This window comes from Contarinia nasturtii, unplaced genomic scaffold, assembly GCF_009176525.2.
Source record: "Contarinia nasturtii isolate CC-2019 unplaced genomic scaffold, AAFC_CNas_1.1 Cnas_scaffold_1037, whole genome shotgun sequence".
Lineage (NCBI taxonomy): Eukaryota > Metazoa > Arthropoda > Insecta > Diptera > Cecidomyiidae > Contarinia > Contarinia nasturtii.
The window spans coordinates 906,392-932,454 of NW_022198383.1; the positions used below are offsets into that span (position 1 = coordinate 906,392).

Genomic DNA, 26,063 nt, shown 5'->3' on the forward strand with positions numbered 1-26,063 from the left:
TGTCTATTTATTTTCGTGTCGATCAATTAAAAAACCATTCACCACAATCAATGGTTTTCGATTTTATGTTGAAGAAAACATCATTGGAAGTTTATTTTAAGGTAAAAAAATGGCATTATGTGAATTTTAATTGCTTTTAAAAGCATGCAATAAAATCATTACAATTATATGTCTATAGCTATGGAAAAAAAATCTCGCTTCTAAACATTTTTATACACAATCATTCTATTTTTAAACAAAGAAGTGGTTTAATAACACAACTCACTTTATAAGCCCATCGAAAAAATGATTTGACAAATAAAATTGACACCAAATTCAATATATATAAAAAAAAAGAATTCGATAAAATGGAATATAAAAATGAGACTATTTAGTAAAATGTTAACATTTGTTTAGACTTAAAAATATATACTTGTGCCAATTGGCTTTATGGTAAAATAATTTCGGGGCTTGGCATTATATTGTCTCCGTATAAACTTTGTAAAATGCTGGAATACCAAACAACTTGATCATTCGAATTGGTGCCGGCGATGATGTGACCGATGAATGGCGTTTCTCTCTCCTTCCTGGAAATACAGATAAATACATTATTGAGATGCAAGGAAATGGTCTAAGATTTGTCGAAAACACTTTTCCCAAAACACGAAAAAAAATTCGGTAAAAGATTTGTTCGAGAAAAATTATTGCCGGCAAATCTTTTCTAATATGCTTTATTTATAACTCTAATGAGAATAGATTCATCCTTTTTAGTTCTGTAATAAACAAACTTACTTTTCAGTTTTATTAATCGAGCTGCCATCTTCAATCAGTGTCAATGCCCATCGTAATTGGAAGCAACGTTTCTTTTCACAGCCCAAATAAGCGGTTGTTCTCTTCAAATCAATTTCTTTCACCATTACAATTTGGCTCTTTTCCTTTTTCATGACGGTGATTTTGTGATCGGTCAACTCAAGCGTATACGATTTCAACGACTTGGTCCGTGCGTCGGCAAATTTCAGTTCTTTATTTGGTATAACTGAGGGCAGTACTTTCAATGCACGTTCCACTTCTTTCATGAATTTCATCGGTGTTAATCGCAGAAAATTATCTTTACGATCTGCTTCTGGCCAATATGACCATTTCAGTACGATATCAAACACCTTTTCCGAATGATGAAGCGGTCGTCGAAGTGTGCCATTTAAAATGATTTCGCTCAATGTAACCGAATATGCTTCACGATTGATTTTCGGTGCTAGTTCTTTGCAAATATCATAAACCGTTTTCGTTGGTGTTAATGTGACATTGATCTGTTTCTTTTCTTCCTTTTCATCGTCTGGATTTGGATCGATGGTGATCCAAACTTTCAAATCTCCCGACTTTTTCATTGTGTCTGTCAAATTCTCGGCGGCAGCATGATATTTTTGCAATACAGCCAACATTAGTTGTTCCTTTGTGATATCTTCATCGCTTAACGCATACAAATGCTTGTGGAATCGAATCAAATCAACAATAACATCGGCACTACTCTGTGAATATCCTTGCTGTGTATCGTTTTGCTCTTGCAATAGAGTCGGACCCCAAACAATCGCCAAATTGGAATAGTCCATTTTGTTTTGAGCTTTTTGCGATTGAATGAAATGCAAATGACCGAGAAGCTTACGCAACGAATGATATTCAATCGATGGTAATCGTGACAGCAGCTCTTTGTATGCTTCGATTTTTTCACGATTTCCCTGCATTTTTGCTACACCAACCAAACTTGGCGTACAACGACCCAACAGACGATCAGGCAAGTCTCGCATAAATCGCTTTAGTACGTTTGCAACATCGTGTTCGTTAAAATCACTACGAATTATCTGCACGGAATACGCATCGGAACGGAATTGTTTGAGAAGCTTTTGAATTGAATTTTCCGAACCGGATTTGCGGTAAATTCCCTCGGACATTGAACCTAAAAGAAAAGAAATAGAATTTAGTGATCGATTCGATCAAAGTTGATGATAGCGAAAAGGTTGGTTGTTCGTACCGTGAGCATAAATGAAATTGATACATTTGTCGACGAGAACAGGAACATCGTCTTTTGTTAGTTGTTGTTCTTTCAATGACGGACCGTTATTGTGTGCAACCTCTTGGATTATATGACGCCAAATCTAAGATTTTTTTAAAAAGAAAAACGAAAAAATTCCAAAATTGAACACGTTTGTTCTAAAGCAGATGTCAAAACTAGCTTTGGTATTTTCGCCATATTTACCTTTGTCTCTCTCGACGATGTCATTATAAAATAAACCGTATACGGCGGGCAGTCAATCATAAGCGTTGGTCCAGTTTCAACATGAAGATTTTTAATGGAATCATCACTTTCTTTAAGTACCAGACAACGTGCCTTCCTCAAATCCATACACTCCAAATTTGAGTTGGATACATTAAAGAAGAGCAGACGTCGTTTGTCCTTTTGCAATAAAATCCATGTACCAGACCACGTTGACGTTATGGAGTTCTGTGAAAAGGTAAAAACCCAAGTCAGTATAATACTCTTTTCGAAGAGTGTACACGCTCTTCTCACACTCTTCGTATAGTTTTATTCGACTCCCTTCTCACACTCTTCTCACACTTTTGCATAGAACACGTATATTGTTTTTAACTGAGCTTCAATTTTTTTCTCTAAAAAATTTTTTTTTTTTCTTTATAATAAATTTTTCCACTGATGGATAATTTTTGATTTTGTTAATTTTTGACATTTTGAAACAAATGAACGTATACAAAAAAAATGAATTAGATGTTGCAACAGCAATTGTCGTTCTGTTGTATTTTGACACAGCTGACGAATGCTATAAACGTCAAAAATGTTCAAATATCAAAATACAAACATTACTTCCACTGGAATGCAGTGACAGCAGTGATAGCATTACCAATACCATTACACACTCTCTTCTCACTCAATATACGTGTTTTATGCAAAAGTGTGAGAAGAGAGTGAGAAGAGTGTGAGAAGGGAGTCGAATAAAACTAAACGAAGAGTGTGAGAAGAGCGTGTACACTCTTCGAAAAGAGTATTATACTGACTTGGGAAGGTCAATATCCAACTATTTTTGATTAAAACGTAAAATAAACTTACTTTAGTGTAACACCATCCGGCTCGATAGAATTTGCTTGAAAATCCTGGTGGAAATGCGTCTGTCATGCTTTCCAAAAGTTTTTGCATCCATAAGAACCGTTCGGACTCCTTAGCCACTCCATACAAATGGCATACTCGTTGTGCTTTTATGTTTCCCGAATTATTCGATGTGATCACCATATTTGGATTGGATAAATTATTGCCGTCTTTTTTCGAAATCGAAGTTGTAATCTCAAAGCAATAAATATCAACGAAATTATGTGTAAATTTATGATTGTTAACACATTGAATGGTCGTAATCGTTTCCAATGGAATATTTTCTTTCGGTGTTTTCAAATCTTTATCGAAGTATGCTTGGAATTTTTTATCGCGAATGTATGCTTTGCGTGAATGTAACTCTTTTAGAATGTCTTCAACCACACCAGTTGGCAATCGAATTAAATGGCCTTCATGTAAAATCAAGCGTTGCGTTAAACATGGCCGTGGAATCATTTCCAAAACCGTTTTCACTTCATTTTTATTCGCATTACTGCGGAAGCTTGTCTTTCGTTTGATTCCTTCGACTTTGTGCATCACATTCGAAAACATTGATTTCATGGATGACGTTTTTGAAATCGGTGTCATCATCGATTTATCTTCCAAAACTTCACCGATTTCTTCGACATATGTTTTTCGATTTTCGGCTTTCGCTTTTGATTTACTGTCACTTTTGTTCAGCGAAGAAGGTAAAAACCATCGTGAATGCGATGCTCTTTCGGTACTTTCTTCAAGTGTATTTGATGTATTACTTTCATTTGTGTCATCTTTGGAAATATTTTCATCGCTATCCGAACGCAATTTCACATTTTGATGAACAATAACCGATCGACGACTCGATTCTGTCAACGAATCATTTTGATCTTTCTTCGATGTCGATGCTTCAGTCTCTGCTTCAACATCTTCATTTGCACACTCTTTCAATGAATCCAAACGTTCCGGTGGTATTGGCACTTCTTCACACGTATCATCACCATCCGATGTTTCATTGCTATGATATTCATAATTGCTCTCGTTTGCACAATCACCGTACGTCTCACTTCCCAAAATACATTCCAACAATTTCAATTCGTTGCTTTTACTGGCCAGGATTTTGTCCAATGTTCGGCGATCAAGTGGATCAAATTCCTTTAAAATATCTTTTGTTTCATCCACATTTCGTAGTTTAACGTCGGGATTTTTATTCACAACCGCATATTGATCGTACATACCTTGTGAACGTCGCTTTCGAGCGGCCGCTACTGGTTGCAACATATTTGAATCATCTTCGCTATATAAAACACCGTACAAAGGTTCCGATACAGCTGCCATTTTATTTCTTAGATCACGTTCATTTTCATAAATCGGCTCCGACGAGCTCGATTCATCGCTATGGCCATCATAATATGACCAAGATTCACTGCGACTCGGCGTTGGAATTTTGCTCTCTTGCAATTTTAACTTTTCCGTTAAATCTTCCGACAAATCGGCGCTGAGAAGTTTTGCATATTTTTCTTCTAATGGAAATTCATTTGAATCGGCTGTGGCACGATTGGAATTGATACCTTGGGCCCCATCTAATTCGTCTTCTTTGTTCTCCGCTGGAATGCTTTCTTTTCGTCGTCGAGACCGGGTGGGTGGTTGCATCGATGCCACAGCGCCGTTGATGCTGTCATTATCCTGATCTTTCGATCGGATTTTCCCATAAATACCTTCATTTAGTACTGGTGCTGGAAAATTCGGGCAAGGCAATGAGTATCCATCACTATCATCTTCGTCACACGTTGAACCGCGCTTCGATCCGCCACTTTTGTTTGACGGCTCGCCGCCTATTTCATGATTTTCATAAACATTTGAATTGGTTTTTGATTTTTTCCGTGTTCGAGCAATGGGATTGGGTCGATCATTGGCCGATTTCTCGTCCTCTTTCAGTACATCCTCATATGATGGCGGTGGATTTGATGGCAGTTTGTTTAACGCGAGCTCGCTCAGTCCGCTCGAATCACTGGAAAGAGATCTTATACTTTTAGGAATTTCATATGATGATTCGGCCTGGTTAATGTTGGCACATTTGTTAGTTTTGCTATTTAACGGGCTATAAAAGGATATCGATGAGAATAGTTCATCGTTCACTGGCACCGATTGTACTCTGTCCAAATGAAAAACAGTCGTTTCGGCTGATTTGCTATCCGTTTTCGGTGTTGCATTGTTTTTCTTTCGTCCAAGCGATAGATTCTGTGTCATTTCAATTGTACTATGTATATTCTTGCGAACTGCTTTCAATTTATTGGTGGCTGATTTTGTGGTCTCAGCAATTCGTTCGCGTGATGATTTTTGCATTTTATCGATCTTATGCTTGGCATCCTTTGTACGATTTGTAACACGTTCGGTGATTGATTCGGTAAGCAATTTGGAGGTACTTCCGATTGCCTTCAGTAAATTCCTGCGTTTTTTGTTTTGTTTCGTGTGGAAGTGTTTGGGTTTTGTGATAGAGAGAGAGAGACAAAGAAGGAAATTGTATTAGTCATTTCAAAGCACCACCATTTCATGCAGATAGAGAGTGTAAGTAGGGAGAATGGGATAGTTTTATAGACATAAGAAGAAAAAAAACCAAACACCAACACATAGCATAATCAATGAGAAAATAATGTCTTACCCAGGCGATGCTGAATGATACTTTGAACCATCTGTAATGGAGCTGCTGCTGTGGCTTGAACTCAACGAACTAATTGATTCTCTTTTCTTAAGGCTGAATTTTTTTGGCGAATCATCGCCGTTTCCATCAAAATCATCGTTGCCAAAACTGTAGCTCCCCGAAATTTTGCCACTTTTCGATTTGAACGATGCTTTTGGCGATTCAATGAAATCGTTTATATCAATTGTTGTTGGTTTTTTGTTGATTGCACCCGTTGATGGTGTGCAATTAAATTGCTTTGTATTGCTTGTGGCACGACGCGGAGCTGGCACGGGTTTAACATTCACATTTTCATCATCATTGTAAATATTGCTCAATTTATTCACTTCATCCAGCGACGCATTCTTTTGATTTTTAACCGGTGCATTGGCCAAATCATTTAAATTGGTTAAAATCTGTGAGTGGCTGGTGCTGCTGCTGCCACCAATGTTGTTACTGTTATTGTTTTCATTGTTATTTGATGTCGTTGACGTGTTTGGCATCAAAAACATTTTATCTGTTTGCAGTTTATTTTTTGAATTATTTTGAATGTTTTCATCTTTGATGTTGATATTTTTATTGATTAAATCGATCGATACATTTTCATATGCGATTTTATTATTGAGATTGGCATCAGTGTTGTTATTATGGCGTCGTGGTTTTGGCACCGGAACTGGCGTTTTCTCCCCCACTGTATCCATTGTTTATTAGTTGCAATGAATCTGAAATACAAGAATGGAGACGAGATTTTATTGAATTAGCCAAATGGGCAAATTTATTTTTGTACAGCAATGCATTCAATTTCACAACGATACAACGCAGAAAACTATCATATCAATTTATACAAAAAGAAAACGAAAACAACATAATAATTTGCAACATGTGCGCTAAATTGCGACTGTAGCCAAAGGAAGCGCGTAAAACTGACATACGATGCCAGCAGAAACGTGTCCGAATCACATCGTCGCATTTATGATTCTAACTATGTTTTCAAGTGCATTCCATGACAGAGGCTAGCGAACGCTTAATTGACTGTTGACTGTGAGGAAATATTCTTATGAAAGTGTGTATTAGTCATGTGTGTAAATTTTATCTTAACTCAAAGTGCACCGTTTCCACAAACCATTCGATATTTGCAACGAGAGCAAAAAAAAACAACAACAAATATATCGCTTAATCAATGCGCACATTATTTGAATTTACGAGTCGTATGTTTTTGCTTTTGTTTGTGACTAATTTAATGTTTCGTTGGTTTTTGTTCACGATGAGATGATCCGGTTTGAAATTGGTTTCGGTAGCGTGTGCTACGTTGAACTCTATACTACCCAAGTAGAAGTATGAATTTTATGCTCCGATAAATTCATAAACAATTTCATCATTTTAACAACTTCCAAACAAAAATCAAACAGTAAATAATGGAGTCTTTGTTCTGGTCGATTAAGTTTTTTTCGTGCGATGACTCGTCACCATTTAATTGGTTTTAATTGAAAACTATTAAATTCATTCATTCGTTCGTAGTACCATCACTTTCTTGGTTGGACTCAATATTTCTGTTCTCAATTCGGTTTTTGTTAAACTCATACTTATATGGGATAAACAAATCAAAGCAGTGCTCTCCGGTTTTTTCGGCATTAAGAAACAGGCTATAATCAGAATCTATTTGGAGCAGATAATGTATATCTCTTCAATTATCAAAAGAAACTTATTAAACTCGTTCGGTGTACGGAAATTCAGAGAAACACAAAAAAACAAAAAGTGTTTCAATGTTCCCAGAAAATATATTGCGAAACATTTATGACCCTTTTGAACAAGAAACAATTCATATATATGTATTTATACAGCTCATTGTGTCGACTCAAACATAAATATCCAACTAGAATGACTCATACACGATGAGAAAGCGCTTACAATTCACATAAACTTGTGAATATTTTGTGTGATTGTGTGTGAGAGTGATTGTATGTGACACTGAATCTGGATTCCAGACAACTGATATTCATTTACTTAAAGCAGCACTGCCTTATTTTGTCATTATTTTAAATAATATCAATATTTTTCGTTCCTATTTATTTGTTTTTCATTCTTTCATTCAATATTTATTAACAAACTAATTGTTAAAACGAAATGCGGCTGATCAGACCGTTGACTGTGCCATCGATCTTCGAGCACGTAACATTTTTATTCCAAGTTTTGAGATTATTTGCCTCTTAAAACATGCAATTTCGACACGCCGACAAAATATATTTGCACCTAATTTGACCATAATTATGTATTATGCTTTTGGCATACAAGGTAATTTCGATCTTTGGCGTTACGGTCGTATGGAATGCATAAGCGTCGAATAAAAAAAAATGTCGATTTAATGCAACCTACATTTTGGTGCGTTTTGCCGTCTTTGTTTCTCCCTTTCGAAACTCATTGAAATGAAGAGTGCATGTGCATTACTCGACTAACTTGTCTATGTGCAAATGCAATTACATGGCAAAATACCGTTTTTTTTTTTCTACAATGCGAATGTATTGAATGTTGTTGTATTCATTGCACTTTACCGCAAAGCCATTTACAAACATTCATTCCAACTATCTTTTCAGTTAGTCGCGATCGCAATTCATAAAAATGTAAACAAGTGAGCTTAACTTTTGCAGAAGTATATATGTATACATCATTAACACATTAATAGTCTGAAACGAGTTGCGAAAGAAAAAAAAAATGAATTGCCAGCGAAAACGAAGGGAAAAAAGCAGTGTATATAACAAGTCCGGTTGATATGTTTGTCATTTGCCTACATTAATGACTAAAAGAAATGCTATTGCGATCGTGAGTTATTTCTGAGCGCGTGATCCATCGCATCTATGATCCGATCATATTTCATTTTATTCAATAGCATTTGCAAAAAGAATACATCACAGGAAATTGTTATGACGCCAAGAGTCTGTCGACACTATCGTTGTTGGTGAGACTTTTCGGTGATATTGCACAGTGTGTGCGAGACGCACACCCAAACAATAATTATATCCATGTAGAAATTGTGTGAATGAAAACACATAAAACCGATAAGAGCAACCAACTGATAAAAATATCAGTGATAATTATTCCTCGGGAAATGGTTGGTTTTTAAAATGATAAACTGCATATGCTATGGTGTGTCGTAAAAATCGGCAGTACAAAAAAAAAGTCCCAACAGAAATAGCATTTCGATGAAATAGCTCAATGGCATCTGGATCAAATCTACAGCTAAATTGCTTCATATTATATTGCGTAAACATTTCGATTTTTGTGTATGGAAAATATAGAGAAAAAAAGAATTCCATTTAATTCAATGACTCGATTTTTTGCGGAGCACCGGCCATATGTTTCTGGAATATTTTTTTTTTTGTAACATTCTAAAGTAGCTTTATCAACGCCGAACAGATGTATGTGAAATGCTTATCACAAATTCACCGCTTTGGGTCGATGAAAGATGAAAAAACGTCACAAAACATTCACCTGATAATCACAAAATCTATTAATTTCTATTCGACACTTTTCGATTGCGTCACAAAAAACAACAACCATTCAATATTTTTAACTTTCAACTTTCTTAAACTCACTTCGATTTGATGTGCGCAATGAATATTTCAACCACTTTTTTCTTTGCCGACTTCGTCTTTTGTTCTTTCTTTCGATTTCTATTGTCCTTGTCAATTCAAGTCAAACACTATTACAAAAATTCATATTTCATTCGCTAAGAAATAACTTAAATCAAAAAAATTGATGTGTATTGCACTTTCTAATTTGCACTGTTTGAACGGTTTAAAATTGACTATTGTCGCCGCATATCATTTTTCACGACAACCAAATATGCTAACACATAAAACAACACACGACAGACACAAAAAAAAATCTGTTCACTCGATCGAAGACGTTTTGAGCAAATGATTCATTCGCGCAACGCCATTGTTTACTATTGACTAACTCTCGGTTTCTTATATTCATACATACAATCCAACATTTTATATCAAGCAACTGGACGGACTCTGTGTGTTTAAATGAATTCCAACGCAATTTTTCGTTTGTCTTTGTGAATGTGGTGGAGTGCTGTTTGTTATTAAACTGATAATTTTCATTCACATTATCGCATGAACGAGAATGAGATTTGGTATTTTTTCTGCTTTCAGCAAAATTTTCGATTGATTCAGCATTTTCTCCACATTGACTAGAAACGTAAATATAAATTAAATCCCGAAAAATTGTTGTATGTATCATGATAAACAATTAAAGAACAGAACTCTTTATTAGGTTCTGACATCTGGTGGCGGTTGCATGGCACTTTTTTAAACGTCAAACGCAACATCGGGCAATATCACGTTATCGTTCTTCTGTGTCAAACACACATTTTCAACATCATATTTACATACACGTGTTTTGAAGCCGTCTTTCATCGACACACATTCAGTTGGTTTTAAATTTTAAATTTTCAAAAAAAAAGAAAAAATAAATTTTATCGAAATGGGAAAAGTGAAGAAAGAAAAGCAATCAGCCGATGAAACCCAAGAAATTGGCGATGTATCGATTAAAGAAGAAGATACATATGAAGATAAGCTCAAGAATTGTTCGGTGATTGCCAAACCAATGGCACCAAAGAAATTAACCAAAAAGTGCTTGAAATTGATCAAAAAAGGTGTGCATGCCGTAGCGCAATTTGGCTCTTTTGATTGAAATATCATTATAATTTTTACGATTTAGTTTTAAAATTAATTTTAATTTATTTTTTCTATTTTCAGCATCGAAGCAAAAGTCATTTTTGAGAAATGGTTTGAAAGACGTACAAAGCCGCTTGAAGAAAGGTGAAACTGGGTAAGTCTTCTATCCGAATGAAAACCTCGTTTTTTAAATTAAAAATATCGATCCACGATTTTTTTCCTTTTAAAAACCCGTCTAATTGAATATTTTTCATTGTTTGCTTGTTCCAGTATCGTTCTATTCGCCGGTGATGTATCGCCAATTGAGATAATGTGCCATTTGCCGGCCGTGTGTGAGGAGAAAAGCGTTCCATATGCCTATGTACCGAGCCGTCACGAATTGGGCGCCGCAATGGGTGTTAAACGGGGTACCGTCACAGTTTTAGTTCGTGAACATCCCGAATACAAAGATTTATACGATGAATTGAAGAAAGAAATCGGCGTATTGCCAGTTCCATGGTGATTACTTCAATTAGATTTTAAATGTGTTTAGACTTTAAGGATACCAATTTAATACAAAAACAAACACAAATTTCAACTTCGACTTTGTTATTCTTTTGCAAAGAAAAAAACGAATGTATTTTGACTTACTTTTTTTTAAGATAAGAGAAAATAAAACGATACAGAAACTTTAACTTAATAAAAATTGATTTTTTTTTCAATTCCACTCCAATAAATAAAAAAAATAACAGTAAATTAGTACCATATAGAAGCTTATTTTTCAGAGATTCAATCATTTGCATATTGTAACAACACAGGGATCTTTGTCAAGATCATCTTGAATTTTGGCAGGAAATAAGCCTGTTTTGCAGCAAATCTCGTCGATATGATGGATGCCTGTGTAAAATCGCTGACGATTTATTGGTGATTCCGAAATACACACTGGATATTTATTGATGCACCGAATCAAATGATGGAGGATTCCAAATGAAACCAGTTTTCTGTATTTAGTATAAAAATCAAGCGTATTAACGATGAATATTATGCACAGCGGTGTCGTGTGAATATTATTATCAGTGTCATGCAAATAAGTGGTCAATTTTTTCACCTTTCATCAATGTTATTCTCGCGCGGTGCTGTCCGTGCACATAATGCCTTCAACGTAATACCGTGTGTCATGTAGGAATATATTTGCATTATTTTCAATATTGACGGCAATAGCGTTGGCGATGAATCTAGTGCAACGAATTTTCTATACAAAAAAGTAGATTTCCATGAATTTTTTTTATGATTCGGAACAATGACGAAGCTGAACAGTGACAATTACCTGCATGCTTGGGTGAGTTCCTTATCAGTGGATAATTTTTGGAGATTTCGTGTACACATGTACACATTGCTATATTTGAGTAGTGGCAGTACTTCTACGACTTGATAATATACTAGATTTTGAATGCAAGCCTTCACCAAACCAATTTCTACATCTGAATCGGCAGCGATGCGTGTTATATGATTGATGCCATTGATATAAGGCAATACCTGTGAATGAATGAACGATTTTAATGGAGCCTTATCAGAAAATATCATCATTATATTGATTCAAACCTGTTGTGTTGTTAAATCCCATGTGTCTCGCGGAATATCTTTGAATTTATCGTTAAACATCGGCACCAAGTGATCGTAAATTATTGGCGGATCACTGAAATATGATATGATTTTCAGATGAATCGTTGTTTCACCTTCAACTATTGTGGTCGCTTTATTTGCATTCAAATCAGTCAGCACTTTATTTAGTACTTTGAAAACATTCGCTTTTCCTTCATCTCTTGATAAAAATGTGCTTTCAGCTTCCATCATTTTCTATAAAATCAAAATGACAATCAATATTTCGATTTTTTGTCAAGGAGTTTGTTTCAACTTACAAAATACTCGGAAAGTTTGCGAACGATTGGTTCATATTGCACAGTTCGCGCCCATGAATTACATACAAAACATAAATTAAAGTAAAAAGCATTCCGTGTATATCTTTGATGCTCGATTCGGACCGGATACCCCACTATTTTATAGCCCAATGCATTCCTACAATGGAAATTTTGTTTGAGACATATTAAGATTAAAATAAAAGAATTAGGAGTTTTTCTTTCATACACTGTGAGAACACATCCTTGTAATTGTGGCTTCGGAATAATATAAACATTGACAGCATCAAATACTTCTTTTGAGACGTAACCTTCGGGAAACTATGAATTCAAAATGATGAAATTATCAATGATTTGGGCAGATTTGGTGGTCATTTACCTGACACGTAATCTTCGAACCGGCCGTGTCATGGAATTCACTCAAAAATATACAACGAATTGGTCCTTCTTGGCCACATCCTTCATAAAATTGATTTGCACTCGCCATAATACAGACAAGATTTCACTTAATTAACTAAATGTGCATATTCGTTTGGCTTGTTATCATCGAATTGGTGACGAATGATAAACACAATTTTTTTTATTTCACTGACTAAGCATGACTTTTCGATAAAAATTGCAACATATTCCCGTTTTGATGCACGACATCTGTCAAATACCAATGCATATTCGTTAATACGTTCGAACAATTATTGTTTTATTTGTTTTGAATGTTTCTCAATCGAAAGGTGTAACTATACACTTTTTGTTTTTGATTTCAGACAAACGTCAAATTCACACTTTCTGAATGCGCAAGTGAGGTTAAGTCATGCCACGGACCATTTGAAATATTATTTTGGCTGCATACTTTGTATCGGTCTGCGTTTGAATAGTTTTTCAAAGTTTAACGCAAAAAAAACGGCAAACGTTTTATTCAACTAAATTTGTAATTCAATTTTTCTTCTTCCAAAAATGTTGATTGATAATTTGTTTCAATCTGATACACCAATACATATGTATGAATAAGGATACCAATACTACATATAATCAACTGTCAAATGTCTCTATCATGTAAACAATGATGATGCATTCGTCAACAAACTATACAAAAAACAACTGTTGAGTGGTATTGGTGTTTATGCTTTTGTTCGTCTTACATCATCTTTGTGTTAATTTGTTTGAATCCGTAGAGTTGAATGGACAGTTTCCATTCGATTTATTATTAACTATCTTAGATTTTTTTTTTAAATATTCAAGTTTTTGGATGTCATTTAAATAAAATCATTTGACTTGAAGTTTTCTAGGTCAAGTTCAAAGCGCGTGCGAAGCGTTTGGATCACTTTAAGGCTTTTTAACTCGAGTGTATGTAAATATTTTGGTGTATGTTGTTGTCGTGCGTACAGAATTGCGATCAAAGCACAGCAGCTCAAATTCAAAGTGACAAGTGTCGGGCACGCTATTAACGAAGAACATTTTTTTTCTCGATTTTTCTCTTTGCAATAATGTTAATTACCTTGTAGGTAAGCTGTGGCTCAATGCCAACGTATGAAACATAAGAATTTAAAAGTGAAACAGCGCAGAGACACGAATTCAATCACTATGCATTCAGGTTGAACATGCAAAGAACGTTTCACAAAACACGAAATGAAAATAAATAACTCTCAAGTTTATGATTTTTTTTTATATATTTGCTCTACACTCCGAAGAGCCCATTGATAATTGCAATCGGATTAAAGTCATAATTAATGTGTCTGTTTTGTTTAGATTCTAACATTTAACTTTTCATGATTTATTGACCACAAATGAGTCTGGCATTATTTCACACTTCTATAAACACTTCTTTTATTGTATTTTGCAATAAATCTTATTAAAAACAACAATTTGGTCATTCATTTGTTTGGATTTTTCTGCTACTCGGAAATCTTACCTTTCTCGTATATTTTCAAGATAGTTGCCAATGTAGTCAACCATTTCTTTGGCAAAATCTTTAAATTCTGGCACTTCCATGTCAATCTAAAAAATAGAATTCAAACGTAAAAAATGAAATAATGAGCATTTCTGTTCTTTAACTGTAAGTTTGCATTTAATGTGTGTTTATTGGAATGCTGATAGTTAGTTTGAGTTACTTACTGATTCGTTAAACTTTGCCATTTTTCAATGAATGCTTGCAAAATTATGTTAGTAAATTAATAGGAAATATGTTAATACATTTTTGGTATTTTATGTTTACGTGTGTTTGAATAACTACAATCGTTAACAGCTGTTAATCATGAAGATAGAATAGATTCTAAGTTTGATTTTCTAATTACAGTTTCATTCCGTGATAAATTCAGTCTGTGATTAGATGGTGAATAAATAAAATGAATAATCAATCGATGTTCAAATTCTTCCGAGTTTTCCAATTTTTTCTTAAATATTCCTTTAAAATTTTATTATTTGTTAGTTCGGTGGTGCTATGTGCCCAAAGACGACAGTTAGAACATTGTGTATAAAAAAGAATTACAACGACGTCAACTTTGCAAAAAAAAATCTTTTTTGGTTTCTTTAACACTTTTCCCTTTTTGCTCAAGGTGAGATAGCCAGAAGAGTGCCATTCACCCATGCAAATCGTAAGCACTCGTTTTGACTTTTCATATACATATGAAAATCATTAAGCCATCATTAATGAATTACAACAAAAAATTTCATCGCACTAGACTTGAAATGTAGATATTCCTATATCATTTAAAACTTGATCAGTTTATCGATGAATTATGGATAGATCTCATGATTTCAACCTTCAATTTTATTCAAAAAATCAATAAATATATCTTTGATAGCAAATCAAACTCGACGTGTAACTAAAGCGATTATTACAAAATCTAAATATAAATATAACGAGACAAGCGTTGTTAAAGTGAAAATATCGCTGAATTTCAGACTCGCCTGATAAATTCTTATCAATGTATTCCAATGTGAGCGAACAATTTAAAAATAATGAAAATATTAAAAGAAATCTCGGGTATTTCCATGTTTTTTCCCCAGAATACTCTCACTATTAATTTTGCACTCTCATTGATTAGAATTTCTCGACTTATATTGATTGTGAAATTGACTCCTCGCTCGTTTTTCTCGCTAATATATTTCAATTCTAAAATGTTATGCATGGCCAATTTATCAATTGGTCGGAAGTTTCATGCAAAAAAACGTTGTTTGTGCATTAAATTTCGTTAGAATTTGAATTTTTCCAATGTATAGTACCAAATGAATTCTGTGTGATTTTTAACCACCATTGTAAAATTAATCAAAGTTCCATGTTAACAATTTTTTATTGCCAATTGAAAGAATGAGAATTATTGTGAATTTAAAAAAATTACAACAGGTTTTCGAATTAAAAAAAAAACACTGATGTAATGAAATGATGTCGAGACATAATTTGTGAAAAATAAAGAATCGCAACATTTGCTCTTTAATTTACCTTTTTTTTTTGCTTTATTTCAAAGTCGAAAAGTTCACGAGTGAATAGATACACAAGAAACACAAAACTCAATACGAATCACATAAAAGAAAAATCCTTACACAAAATCAAGAATGGAAAATGTGTACTGTATCGCACGACGAATCAATATGTGAGCAAGAAATCACGACGCTTGCTGAAAAGCAACTGAACACCCATTCTGACCATGACAGACTTTTAAAGCAGTGATTTTTGCAATATTGCTGTTGTACGCATGCAATAGAAGGGGTCTGCCACTCTAAACCGATTCTAGCGTGCAAAATCGTTCAATTCAAAAATATATTGCCATACAATCGCACACACATTCGAAATGTATATATTGTAGCCTCAATCACACTTAGCAAACACCATGGAAATCATGAACGTTTTTTTTTTGAGTGATAAAAAAACCCAAACAAATAAAATTGACAAAATTCTCAGTATGTGGGATGTGATTCATAAAAGCAAGAGTTCAAACACAAATTCATGGTACTGTACGATATCAGATGCCGTAAATCCTCAATTCAATTCGAAAGCATCGCCACATAATCGCCGTTGAGTGCTTTTGATGAGTGCTTGTTTTTGACATCAAATACATTAGCATGGTCAGTGTCACACACAGCCAGAAAGTTTGATAAACAAATATGAGAGTCTTTTTTGGGGGTCTCACATTGATAACACTATTCCGGTTTGACGAATTAGGAGATAAGAGATAGTGACGTATTTTTTATTGATTTCATTTTGTTATTTAATTTCACGCAACATAATCAGAGATCATTTACCTGCAGTGACGTTGGTGACGTCAATTGGGACATAATCGGGAAAAAACACATATGCTAGATATAAATTCCCCGCGACAATTCACAAAATTACATTGGGAAGCCACGGCATTTTTTTAATTAGGGCAATTTAAAGCGTAAAAAATCGTATATTTATTAGACTTCAAGAACCTTTTAATCTCTTTTGATCTCTTCCACCATATGATATACGTAATAAGTTATCTACGATAGCTTGCTATATATAAATAAGGATATAAATTTCGTAATCAAAATAAGTTCAAAAATAGACAAATCCACCGATTCAATTGTCGTAAAGTTCAATTCCCGTTGGGGAACGGATTATTTATTATGTGGAACACTCTCTTGAGTGTAAATAGAAAGATTTTAAAGATAGACATAGTGAATGATAAGAGAATACAAACTGAAATCTGAATTCTGTAAAATGATTTGTCCTTGTGAAATTCTTTTTATCGCAAATTATGCTCTGAATAAGAAGTTTAAATGCAATGTATCAGCTTCAGAAAGTTCTAATCAGTAAAATTAGTTCAATGAGTCCCGAAAAGCGTTCAAACATACCAAAAACCAGTTGCGATGAATAGACTGCATCAATTACTGTCGATGAAAAATTAATTGAATTTGCGATCTATCAATGAGTATGTAATGAGTAGACGCCTGTAAGTATCCGTAGCTAGGTATTTGATAGTATCAACATGATACAAGAAGTCAGCACATTATATACATACATTTTGTATCATATCGCCTGTTGCTCGCAATCAACAGTTTGTGTTTCGAACTCCACACACACATCCACATACTATGTGCAACATTCGTACATGCGTATATGTGACTCGACAAGTGGCTTTGTTACGCTTTATATTCAACAGATTGTTATTTATTATTGAATGCTTTTTATTGTCTCTATCTCTGGCTCCATGTGTATAGTGCTTCGATTCAGTTGGCACTTTTGTGTATGTGTTGCAAATTCCTTTCTTTTCTACTGTTTTGCTACTCGTTGCAAGGCATCGGCAAGTGGATATTTATGTTCTGGTTGACGTTTTGCTAAGAAACGATAAATGACTTGAATATGGTATTATATTCAACGTCGTCCACTTTTTTCACCATTTCATCCTCTTACTTTAAATGAAATGAGACCGATTGTGTGTGCGCGCGTATCTTTTGGTGTGGGGGGAAGAGAATATGTATGAGAATTAAATCTCCGTAAAGTGCTTTGAAATCACAGCAAAAAATAGGGTAGAAAATGATTGTTAAATGCTGGTTCAACGCATAATGTGATGAATGTACTCTTATCGTGTGAGAGTGATTTCTGAATGCCAGTGGCGCTCTTTTTTTTCACATAGAGTGGGGTCCGTTGCGTATAAAAGTGAATGAAATGCTTTGGTGCGATGGGCCACAGAATAAATGGAACACAAGAATGCTTCAATTCAAGGTGAATCTTGTTACATTTGAAAGAATCAGTTATTGCTGAACTCAAATTAAATTACCTCAATTATTTTTTTTTTGCACGCAATCATTGTGTTGAACATTAATTTTTCATGTATCTTATTATTTGTAGAATTTGGGAGGAATGAATTAAAATGTAAAACGTTCTTCGAACATTTTTTGTAACTTTTTGAATACATTCCCCCTCGTCGCAGATTCACTTGTTACTCAGACGAAGTTTTGTCTCCAAAACTTGACTTCGCCTATCCAATTTATCATATGTATTGAGAGAGCAATGGTGTATATGCTGTACGGTATGCTGGATAAATTCATGCTGCAACCAGTTTCAACTTGTGTCTCACATAACGACCGGATCATAAATATTTGAATGTTAGTACTCAAAATAGGTCAGCATTACCGACTATTAATCTCCGTACTATTCAATATTTACCACAAAATGTTATCTCTGCCCCAAGGAGAAATCAAATTTAAAAGAACACTTACAATGTAATAGTAACTCAGTTTTTCGTATAAATAAATTGAAAGACAAAAAATCAACAATTCGGACATTTTTGGAATGGAAACAATGACAAAAAAATCAAATCAAGGTTAAGATCAAAAGTATTAAATAACAATTTTATCAGACAAGTGAGTGTTTTTATCAGATTATTTTTGTGTTTTTATTAGATAAGTGGTCCGGAGAATAATAACTTTCACTTGCTAACATATTTTGTGTGAAATTACTTCATTTCGAGTCAAAGCGTACGAAAGAAATTGAAAGAACAAAGCTCACCACATCAATTCTAATTGTAACATTTTTAACTTTATTTAAAAAAAATCGTTCAATGGAATTGAACAAAGTTGTATGGTGATGTAGTTTTAATAGTAATGTTAGCATTAGAACAATATTGAATATTGCAAGTTGAAATCGGCGGAGTACAAAAGATTCACTATTTTGAAGGTTTTTTTGCCATTTAATCCAATAGTTGATTATTAACAAAATAATGGATCAGTAGAGGAAATAAAGTCACACTGTGAGCATAGGAAATAAAGTCAAAAATCATAATCGATTTATCTAAAAGGCTCCATTAGAAGCAAGTCTTGCATGAAAAACTGATTGCTTCTTATGTGCTACGAAATATTCCAAGGACTTTTGTGTCAACAGCAATACAATCATGATATTTCACCAATAAGGAAGGAGAGGAGGTCACACAATAACTTTTGGATGCTGGTTCCAACTCATAACGGGGATGAATTTGTTTTTTTTTTCATTTGATTTTAATTTCAGACAGCGAACTCTGAATTTCTTTGTGTTACATTTCCCTCGTAGTCGGTTCACTTGTTGTTCAATAGAGGCTTTGTCTCCATATTTTGACTTTTGTTATTCAATTTATCATATCCATTGAAAATACAATGAGACAAGGGAAGACAGTACGCTGTACGCAACAGTTGCCACGAATAAAGAAATTGGTTAAATTATGCATGCAACCGATTCAAACCATGGATATGGGTTATTAAGACTGGTGACAATTTTGCTTACAATATACATCAGCAATTTGTGAGCATACATTTTTTTTTGAACAGAACATGCCAAAAAAGTTGAAGAATGCTTTCAACAATTTCACTCTTTTGAAAAAAGAAAATCAGACAGAAAACAGAAGCTGAGTAGAAAGTAAATTTCCATTAACTCTACAAAAATAAATGACACATTTTATGGCAAACATTGCACTGATTTTTTTTATTTGCATTTCAAGACTCACACAATAAATATATTCCATGCTTTTATCTGAGATTCTTAAATTTACAAATACGAGGCCAACCAAGCAAAATCCACGTTTTTCAGTATTGTGCGCGGCCCATCGAAATGTTTACATGTTATTTATAAATAAAGATAATTCGAGTATTGTAAATAGTTGCTGCGATAAAAACCATTCGACTCTCTTTGAAATTGGTGAAATACAAAATAATTTATAAAATTTTCGAGATGTAAACATTCAAAATTCATTTAAACATTTCATTCAAAGTGCTTAGATAATTCGATTGTTTCGATTCTAATTAGAACATATTTTGAATGTCAACATTCACATTAATGAAGTTAAATGAGATTAACATTTATTTGTCATGATTATCACATGTGTTTTAATGAAGGTGTTTGAATTTGAAAATTTCACCAAATCATTTGATTGTGTTAATTTTGTGTTCAATTAATTTTACTCTATGTCTATGATAATGATGCTAGAATAAGCCAGCCTGAGATGAGCAGTATTTGCCATCATTCAGAAGACAAATTTCTTAAAATTATGTTCTACCTATATGTGTGTGAGTTTCACTCTAAACACGTGCCTGTGAATAACAATCAATCCATTAAATTCGTTGTGATGTCGATTGTGTGCAAAAATCACTCTTAACACTTTATAAATTGTAATTCCCAAAAAAAAAAAATATTGTCATCTTTCCTCATTCTATTGTCTTTGTTCTAAACCTATTAAATCATTCCAGATCTGTAAACGTTGCAAAAATAGATATATAGTTGCCTTAACATCTAAAAAATGAATATTTCTCTTATTTGACCTAATGGACTCTTAAATAAAAAAGAATACTATATTTCTAATATGATTGGAACTGGAAGATCTGTAGTCAATGTGAAAATGTTTGAACGGTCACTATTTTGATGTGCACGCTTTTGGTGTTTGTGTGTAATTGGTCGATTGAGTGAATCGATACCGTTGACATTCGGTTGGATTTTGGCTTGATTCGAGCAGAATATGAACCCAGTCCAATGGATTTATGGATTTTGTCTCACCACCCATCTCGGTCGGAAGTACATCTTTGGCAATACTATCATGTAATGTTGATAAATTTGCTCCATGCATGAATAAATTCTCTCGCGTTTCCTCTTGCAAAAATGGTCGAATCACTGTTAACGTTGCTTCGACATACCAAGGCTGACCCACAAAATGCACTTCTTTGAATTTGGCTGGAAAACAGTCCTACAGAGAAAAAAAAAAAGTTATTCGTTAATAATTTTCTGTCGAATAATTTTCGTTCTTAATTAATCACTCTGATTCACTCACTTGTAATCCTTCAATCATGATCTTGATGACTTTCAACTGTAAATTGCCGGTTTGTTTGTATGTAAAATTGGTCCAATCTACAATCAATACAAATCCATTGGCTTGATTTTGAATGTCTTCCAAGAGTTTTTCCATCGACAGCAACAGCGCACGAAATACGGTTATAAGAGAATATGCGATTGGATTCCAATTGGCGGCAAATAAAATCAATATTTTACGTCCTTTACGATCGCGTTGCGGTATTATTGTGGGGAAACCATCTCGCAATGCCAACTGAATACCTTCATCCAAGGCGGATATTTTGCTCAAAATGTTAACATTTCGTTGTTTGAAACTGTGATAATTGACCAGCAATTTAAATGCATCGCTTATCACGAAATTTCGTGCGAATAAAAATCGAAGCAAAAATTCATCATCGTCTGCACACGATTTATCTTTGAGAGCAAAGTCAATGCTCTCACCAATCAATTGCTTCAGTTCATTCAATGCGTGATTACGATCTTTTGGATCGTTTACATTGTATTCGATCGTTTTGTTGTTATACAAAAATTGATCGCAATGCAATTTGTCACGTGTGTAGAATTTATATTCGAAAAAATCGGACATGCTGGTATGTGTTTCGGATCGTTGTTTCTTTAAGTGCTTGGCGTGGGCTTGATTCACTCGACTGGAAACTGGTTTATTCACCCTCCCGGTGTTTGTGTATCTTTTGATTGCGCAATTTTTTTTATCCAAAAATAAAACAGAAAGAATTTTTATCGCCGTTTACTCCATTAGGCTCATTGAATCATCACCGGCTCTTTCTCGACTGAAAATGAAAAAAATAAATAAAGTAATTACTTCTCTATCTGTGTATAATTGTTTCTTACAAATATCGAAAAGTATGACATTTTGTGGAGGATGACATTTTATCATATCGCTAGTAAAATGTGTACAAATAAACTTATGAAGAATAATGATGGTAAATAAACGTTTTTATATCGATTTATAGATATTGTATGTCTATTTTCTATATGTTCACACTTTGCTATGGTGTAAATATTGATGGTGACAAAATAAATTAACAAATCCATTTGAACAATTGAGTCAAGCGAGAGATTGTCATCGGATCTATTTTTAACGGTTGATTGCAAGTACAACAATATTCCCCTTCACTTAATGGCAAAAACACAGGTGTCTGTCAAATTCTGTCACCGTTGCCACTTTTCTATTCTGCTCGAGATAATAATACTGCGCCACGTATCGAAAATCGACTTATTCTATTATTCCAGCCACACTTGCATTATATGAGATCACATGCGATTGTAATAAAAAACCTATAATTAAATCTATTTTATCATTACAATTTAACCATTCGTAGAATTGAAGTGTGTTAAAATGAGTTTGAGCAGACAAGAGAATTCGAGCAAGTAGCACACAACAAATTATACAAAAAAAGGTGTTCGTTAGCAAATTGCCTACAGCATATTGAGGCGACTAAAACTGATGGGGGTATTGGATGCCATAAAACAGCAACAACAAAGTAAAAATGAATCATCAACTGGTTGAAGTCGTTTGTAAGCGGTGTGTGTGTGTGCGCACCGATACGTTAGCGCGTAATTTTATTCTGTATTCATTGACATGGTTTGTCGGTTGCGTTTTATTCCACCGTGCGCAATAATTACCGGTTTGAATGTGTTTGTGCGTGTGGATCACAGTAATCATGCATGCGTACAAAAATGTTCTGTTTTCCTCTTTTTCTTTTCTGCTTTCAATCACTGCGGTGATGTGCCATTCTTTGAATCGAAAATGATCGTTTTAGACGAGGGTCTGACTGACACAATCACTTACATCATTCGGGTGATCTGTAAATCTAAAATGTCATCCATTCTTTTAATTAATCATCACATATACACGGCAGAAGACGGTTGTTGCGAGGTGCAAAACTAATTTTGTATTGAAATCGAGATTTTAAAGTCTTTGAAATATTGGATGAGTCAAAATTCAATTATTAGATAATGTTTTTGTTGTCTTGTCAGCACACGCGCGCACCAAGATAAAATATGCTTTTCCCATCGCTTGAAACCGGAAAAGAAAATTGCATTCATAATTTCATGAAAAAAAAATCAACAACAACGGTGTATAAGTTAATGTGCTTGTGGCTTTTCGTCGTCGTGCAAGCGATAAAGATCCGAACATTTGGTTATGTTGACAGAGAGTGACGAGCAAATGTTAAAGAATAATTGTGGTAACGATATACACACGCACTGTATTGTACTCGACTTCTATATTCGTCATTGGCAATCGAATATAACAATTCCCCATTATTTTCCATATATTGCCGCCAATACAATCATTAATTTGAATACAATGTGGCATAAATATATAATTATATTATCCACATACACACTGATTATCATTTGACGGCCCATTTATAGAACTTGTTTGCTATAATTCAAAGAATAACAGTCTTTTATTCAACTCTCTCGTTGGGTTCTTGTGCGAGTAAACAGTTTTGTTTCTTTTTCTGTGGTAAAGTCGCCAGTCATTTTCCAGATAAGTCATTGAATTACGTGCTTCTTCATTGTGTGTGATCATTTTCGCATTATCTGCAACGATTCTTGCAAGAGCATCTCTTTTCAATAAATGATAGAAAAAAAAGAAGCTCTTCAATGCTGATCAGAAGGTGAAAACCTTGAAAGACTCATTTCAAACGAAGAAAATTGAAATTTGTCGCAATTTAAACAAAAGTATACGGTTTCGCAAGAGAACCGTCAATTTTCAAGAGTACAATATGCACAGAAGTCATATGATTCACAGTGAAATCTGATGAGAAACACTTTTGTCGAAAACAAAACCGAAAGAATAATGACAGTAAGTGAGAGCGAGAGAAAACTCATCGAAAATTACTATTTAATCAACGTGTGTATGTGCCGTATGCCATATGCGCACAAAATAATGTGACCCAATTTTTCTCCAATTTAGAAAACAATTCAAAATGTGAAAATGAATGCGGAAAGTTATATTTTAATGTCGGTCTCATGGGTATATGACGAAAGTGGCGATTAAAAGTGAGAATTTTCGTGTCGAATGTAAGCCGAATAAGTCGAAAATGATCTGAGAAAATCGCCTTGGCATGAGTTGCATAAGTGAGCGCAATCAATTGATTTCCGTGGTCTTAAGCTTTGTGTTATTATACGGTTTCGAACCCATTGTCTGGGTATTGAAGGGAAAAATATTGTATTCACTTCAATGATTCAATCGGATTCAGTTTACACAAATTGTTCTCCATCAATGCACAAAGCATACAACGTTTGCGTCTCAGCGCCAATTTTCAAGTTCGTTTGCATTACACAACACACTGACGCTGCCATGCAAATGGTAATTACAGTCGAAAGATATTTAGAACAATTAATGCTAAAAGAGATAAATTTACTCGAATTCTCCTCGATTTTATTTCGATAAATAGTTTCGTTTCATGTGACCTATACACACTGGCAAAACAGAACACTATACGTTTAATACAGAACTTTTGTAAATGCACACCCAAAATCCAGTCAATTGAAAAAGACGAAGAGAAGAGTTGATTTAATGTCGGCAAAATCAATCTTAGCGGAAAAAAAACACTGTGCAAATAAAAATGAAAGAAAAACAAACTCATGGCGCACCATTTTCATTCGTTCGCTTTTTAGATGGCGTAATAAAGTTACGGTGTTGAGAAGAAAAAAATATATTGAAACACCAAATTAATGCCATTATTGGCCTGAAAACGTAATGGAATGGGAGCGAAAAAAACATATTATGCTTTACGTTTCTTTTTTATACATTATTTGTTGGTATACAATTAAAAAAAATCCAGCAAATCTATCTCGATTTGGAATATTTGGATAATTGAAGACGTTTTTTGTTTAACTTATTCTTTGAATTTAACATCTAGGTTCAAGAATGATTTTTACAACATTTTAATCAATTTGCGTGAGGCAAATCATTTTTTGTCGATGTTTATTCATAGAGCTTAATCACTGAAACAACAAAAACAACAAATCGCAATTAACAAATAACCAGACATACAATGGCAAACACATTAAAGATTAATTTGGCTGCAATTTTCTACACACACACATACACGTTATGAGTGCTCAATAACGCGATTGTAAGCTTTGTCCTTTTCGGCATGACATGTTATATGATTAACTCTAAGAAGTTGTTTTGGATAAATTCCGTGTCCGAATCTCTTTTTATTGCATTTTGATTAATTTTTCAATATGAACTCGATGTAATTTCATTGTAATAATTCCAACACGTATTCCGACCTCGACACTGCTCATTGTTTATGAAATCAAACTGTACATTTTCTTACCGTGTTTGCACTATAAATGGATCGCATTAAAGTGATTGTCCGTTTGTTTTAATGCTCTGGCGAATGGAAAACAATGTGCATTGACAAGAAAAACCAGATAAATAATAAATTAAGAACATATGTTGTCCATAAAAACATGTAAAAGGTACTTGGTCGAATGGCATTGACGATGTTACTCACAATTTTGACCATTTTCACAACGTTCTTTAAAAAAAATCGGATCAAAAAGTTAGACACATATATTTTGAATTATTGTAAGTTTTTGAAGGTCGTCGCTAGATTGCCGCTTCATTCTACGTCAGTTTTTTTTATTCATTCTCTCAATCCGCTCACATCACACAATTTGCACAACACGGTGCTAGCAAAAAAATGTGATACTCACCTAAAACATATATCCAACCAGATACAACTGGAATTACACCAAACTTGGATACACGATAGCAAATCAATTTAACGTAAATATGTAACAGGTTGATTAAGGGATTTTACTTTACTGTGTTCTTCGTACAATTTTACTTTGCTGTAATCGATATTATGTTGACGAATGCAATTGGAAGAAATAAAAAAAATAACGAAAACAAAACAATACGTAACCGATTCAATGCATTGTCGCATTA

General features: G+C 34.0%; 4 protein-coding genes across 8 annotated transcripts; 1 reads left to right on the forward strand and 3 right to left on the reverse strand.

Annotated features, from left to right (window-relative positions):
- Position 1: 1 nt before the first annotated feature.
- On the reverse strand, positions 2–10,000 carry LOC116343504. 3 transcript variants are annotated; one of them, XM_031771579.1, is made up of 7 exons: positions 9,374–10,000; positions 5,766–6,505; positions 3,095–5,552; positions 2,231–2,476; positions 2,006–2,129; positions 772–1,930; positions 2–566 (listed from the first exon to the last, which is right to left on the reverse strand). In XM_031771579.1, exons 2-7 carry the CDS (start codon positions 6,482–6,484, stop codon positions 428–430), a joined length of 4,845 nt encoding a protein of 1,614 aa, XP_031627439.1. In that variant the 5' UTR covers positions 6,485–6,505; positions 9,374–10,000; the 3' UTR covers positions 2–427. The 3 variants fall into 3 exon arrangements, with proteins under 3 accessions (XP_031627439.1, XP_031627440.1, XP_031627441.1); XM_031771580.1 differs by lacking the exon at positions 9,374–10,000 and adding an exon at positions 9,270–9,372; XM_031771581.1 differs by having other exon boundaries at positions 3–566; positions 3,095–5,114; positions 9,374–9,999.
- A 158-nt stretch (positions 10,001–10,158) lies between these two features.
- Positions 10,159–11,042, forward strand: LOC116343506 (H/ACA ribonucleoprotein complex subunit 2-like protein). Its single transcript, XM_031771585.1, has 3 exons — positions 10,159–10,443; positions 10,547–10,619; positions 10,736–11,042. Exons 1-3 carry the CDS (start codon positions 10,272–10,274, stop codon positions 10,965–10,967), a joined length of 477 nt encoding a protein of 158 aa, XP_031627445.1. The 5' UTR covers positions 10,159–10,271; the 3' UTR covers positions 10,968–11,042.
- Positions 11,043–11,153: 111 nt separating this feature from the next.
- LOC116344017 (GATOR complex protein NPRL2) lies at positions 11,154–13,143 on the reverse strand. The gene is made up of 7 exons (XM_031772376.1): positions 12,740–13,143; positions 12,590–12,681; positions 12,364–12,520; positions 12,047–12,301; positions 11,772–11,980; positions 11,553–11,696; positions 11,154–11,445 (listed from the first exon to the last, which is right to left on the reverse strand). The coding sequence occupies exons 1-7, from the start codon at positions 12,845–12,847 to the stop codon at positions 11,238–11,240; spliced, it is 1,173 nt and encodes a 390-aa protein (XP_031628236.1). The 5' UTR covers positions 12,848–13,143; the 3' UTR covers positions 11,154–11,237.
- Positions 13,144–19,750: 6,607 nt separating this feature from the next.
- On the reverse strand, positions 19,751–26,059 carry LOC116344219 (clavesin-2-like). Of its 3 annotated transcripts, none has more exons than XM_031772672.1 (3): positions 25,955–26,059; positions 21,108–21,915; positions 19,751–21,023 (listed from the first exon to the last, which is right to left on the reverse strand). In XM_031772672.1, the coding sequence occupies exons 2-3, from the start codon at positions 21,711–21,713 to the stop codon at positions 20,697–20,699; spliced, it is 933 nt and encodes a 310-aa protein (XP_031628532.1). In that variant the 5' UTR covers positions 21,714–21,915; positions 25,955–26,059; the 3' UTR covers positions 19,751–20,696. The 3 variants fall into 3 exon arrangements, with proteins under 3 accessions (XP_031628532.1, XP_031628531.1, XP_031628533.1); XM_031772671.1 differs by having other exon boundaries at positions 25,829–26,034; XM_031772673.1 differs by lacking the exon at positions 25,955–26,059 and adding an exon at positions 22,451–22,979.
- Positions 26,060–26,063: the final 4 nt, after the last annotated feature.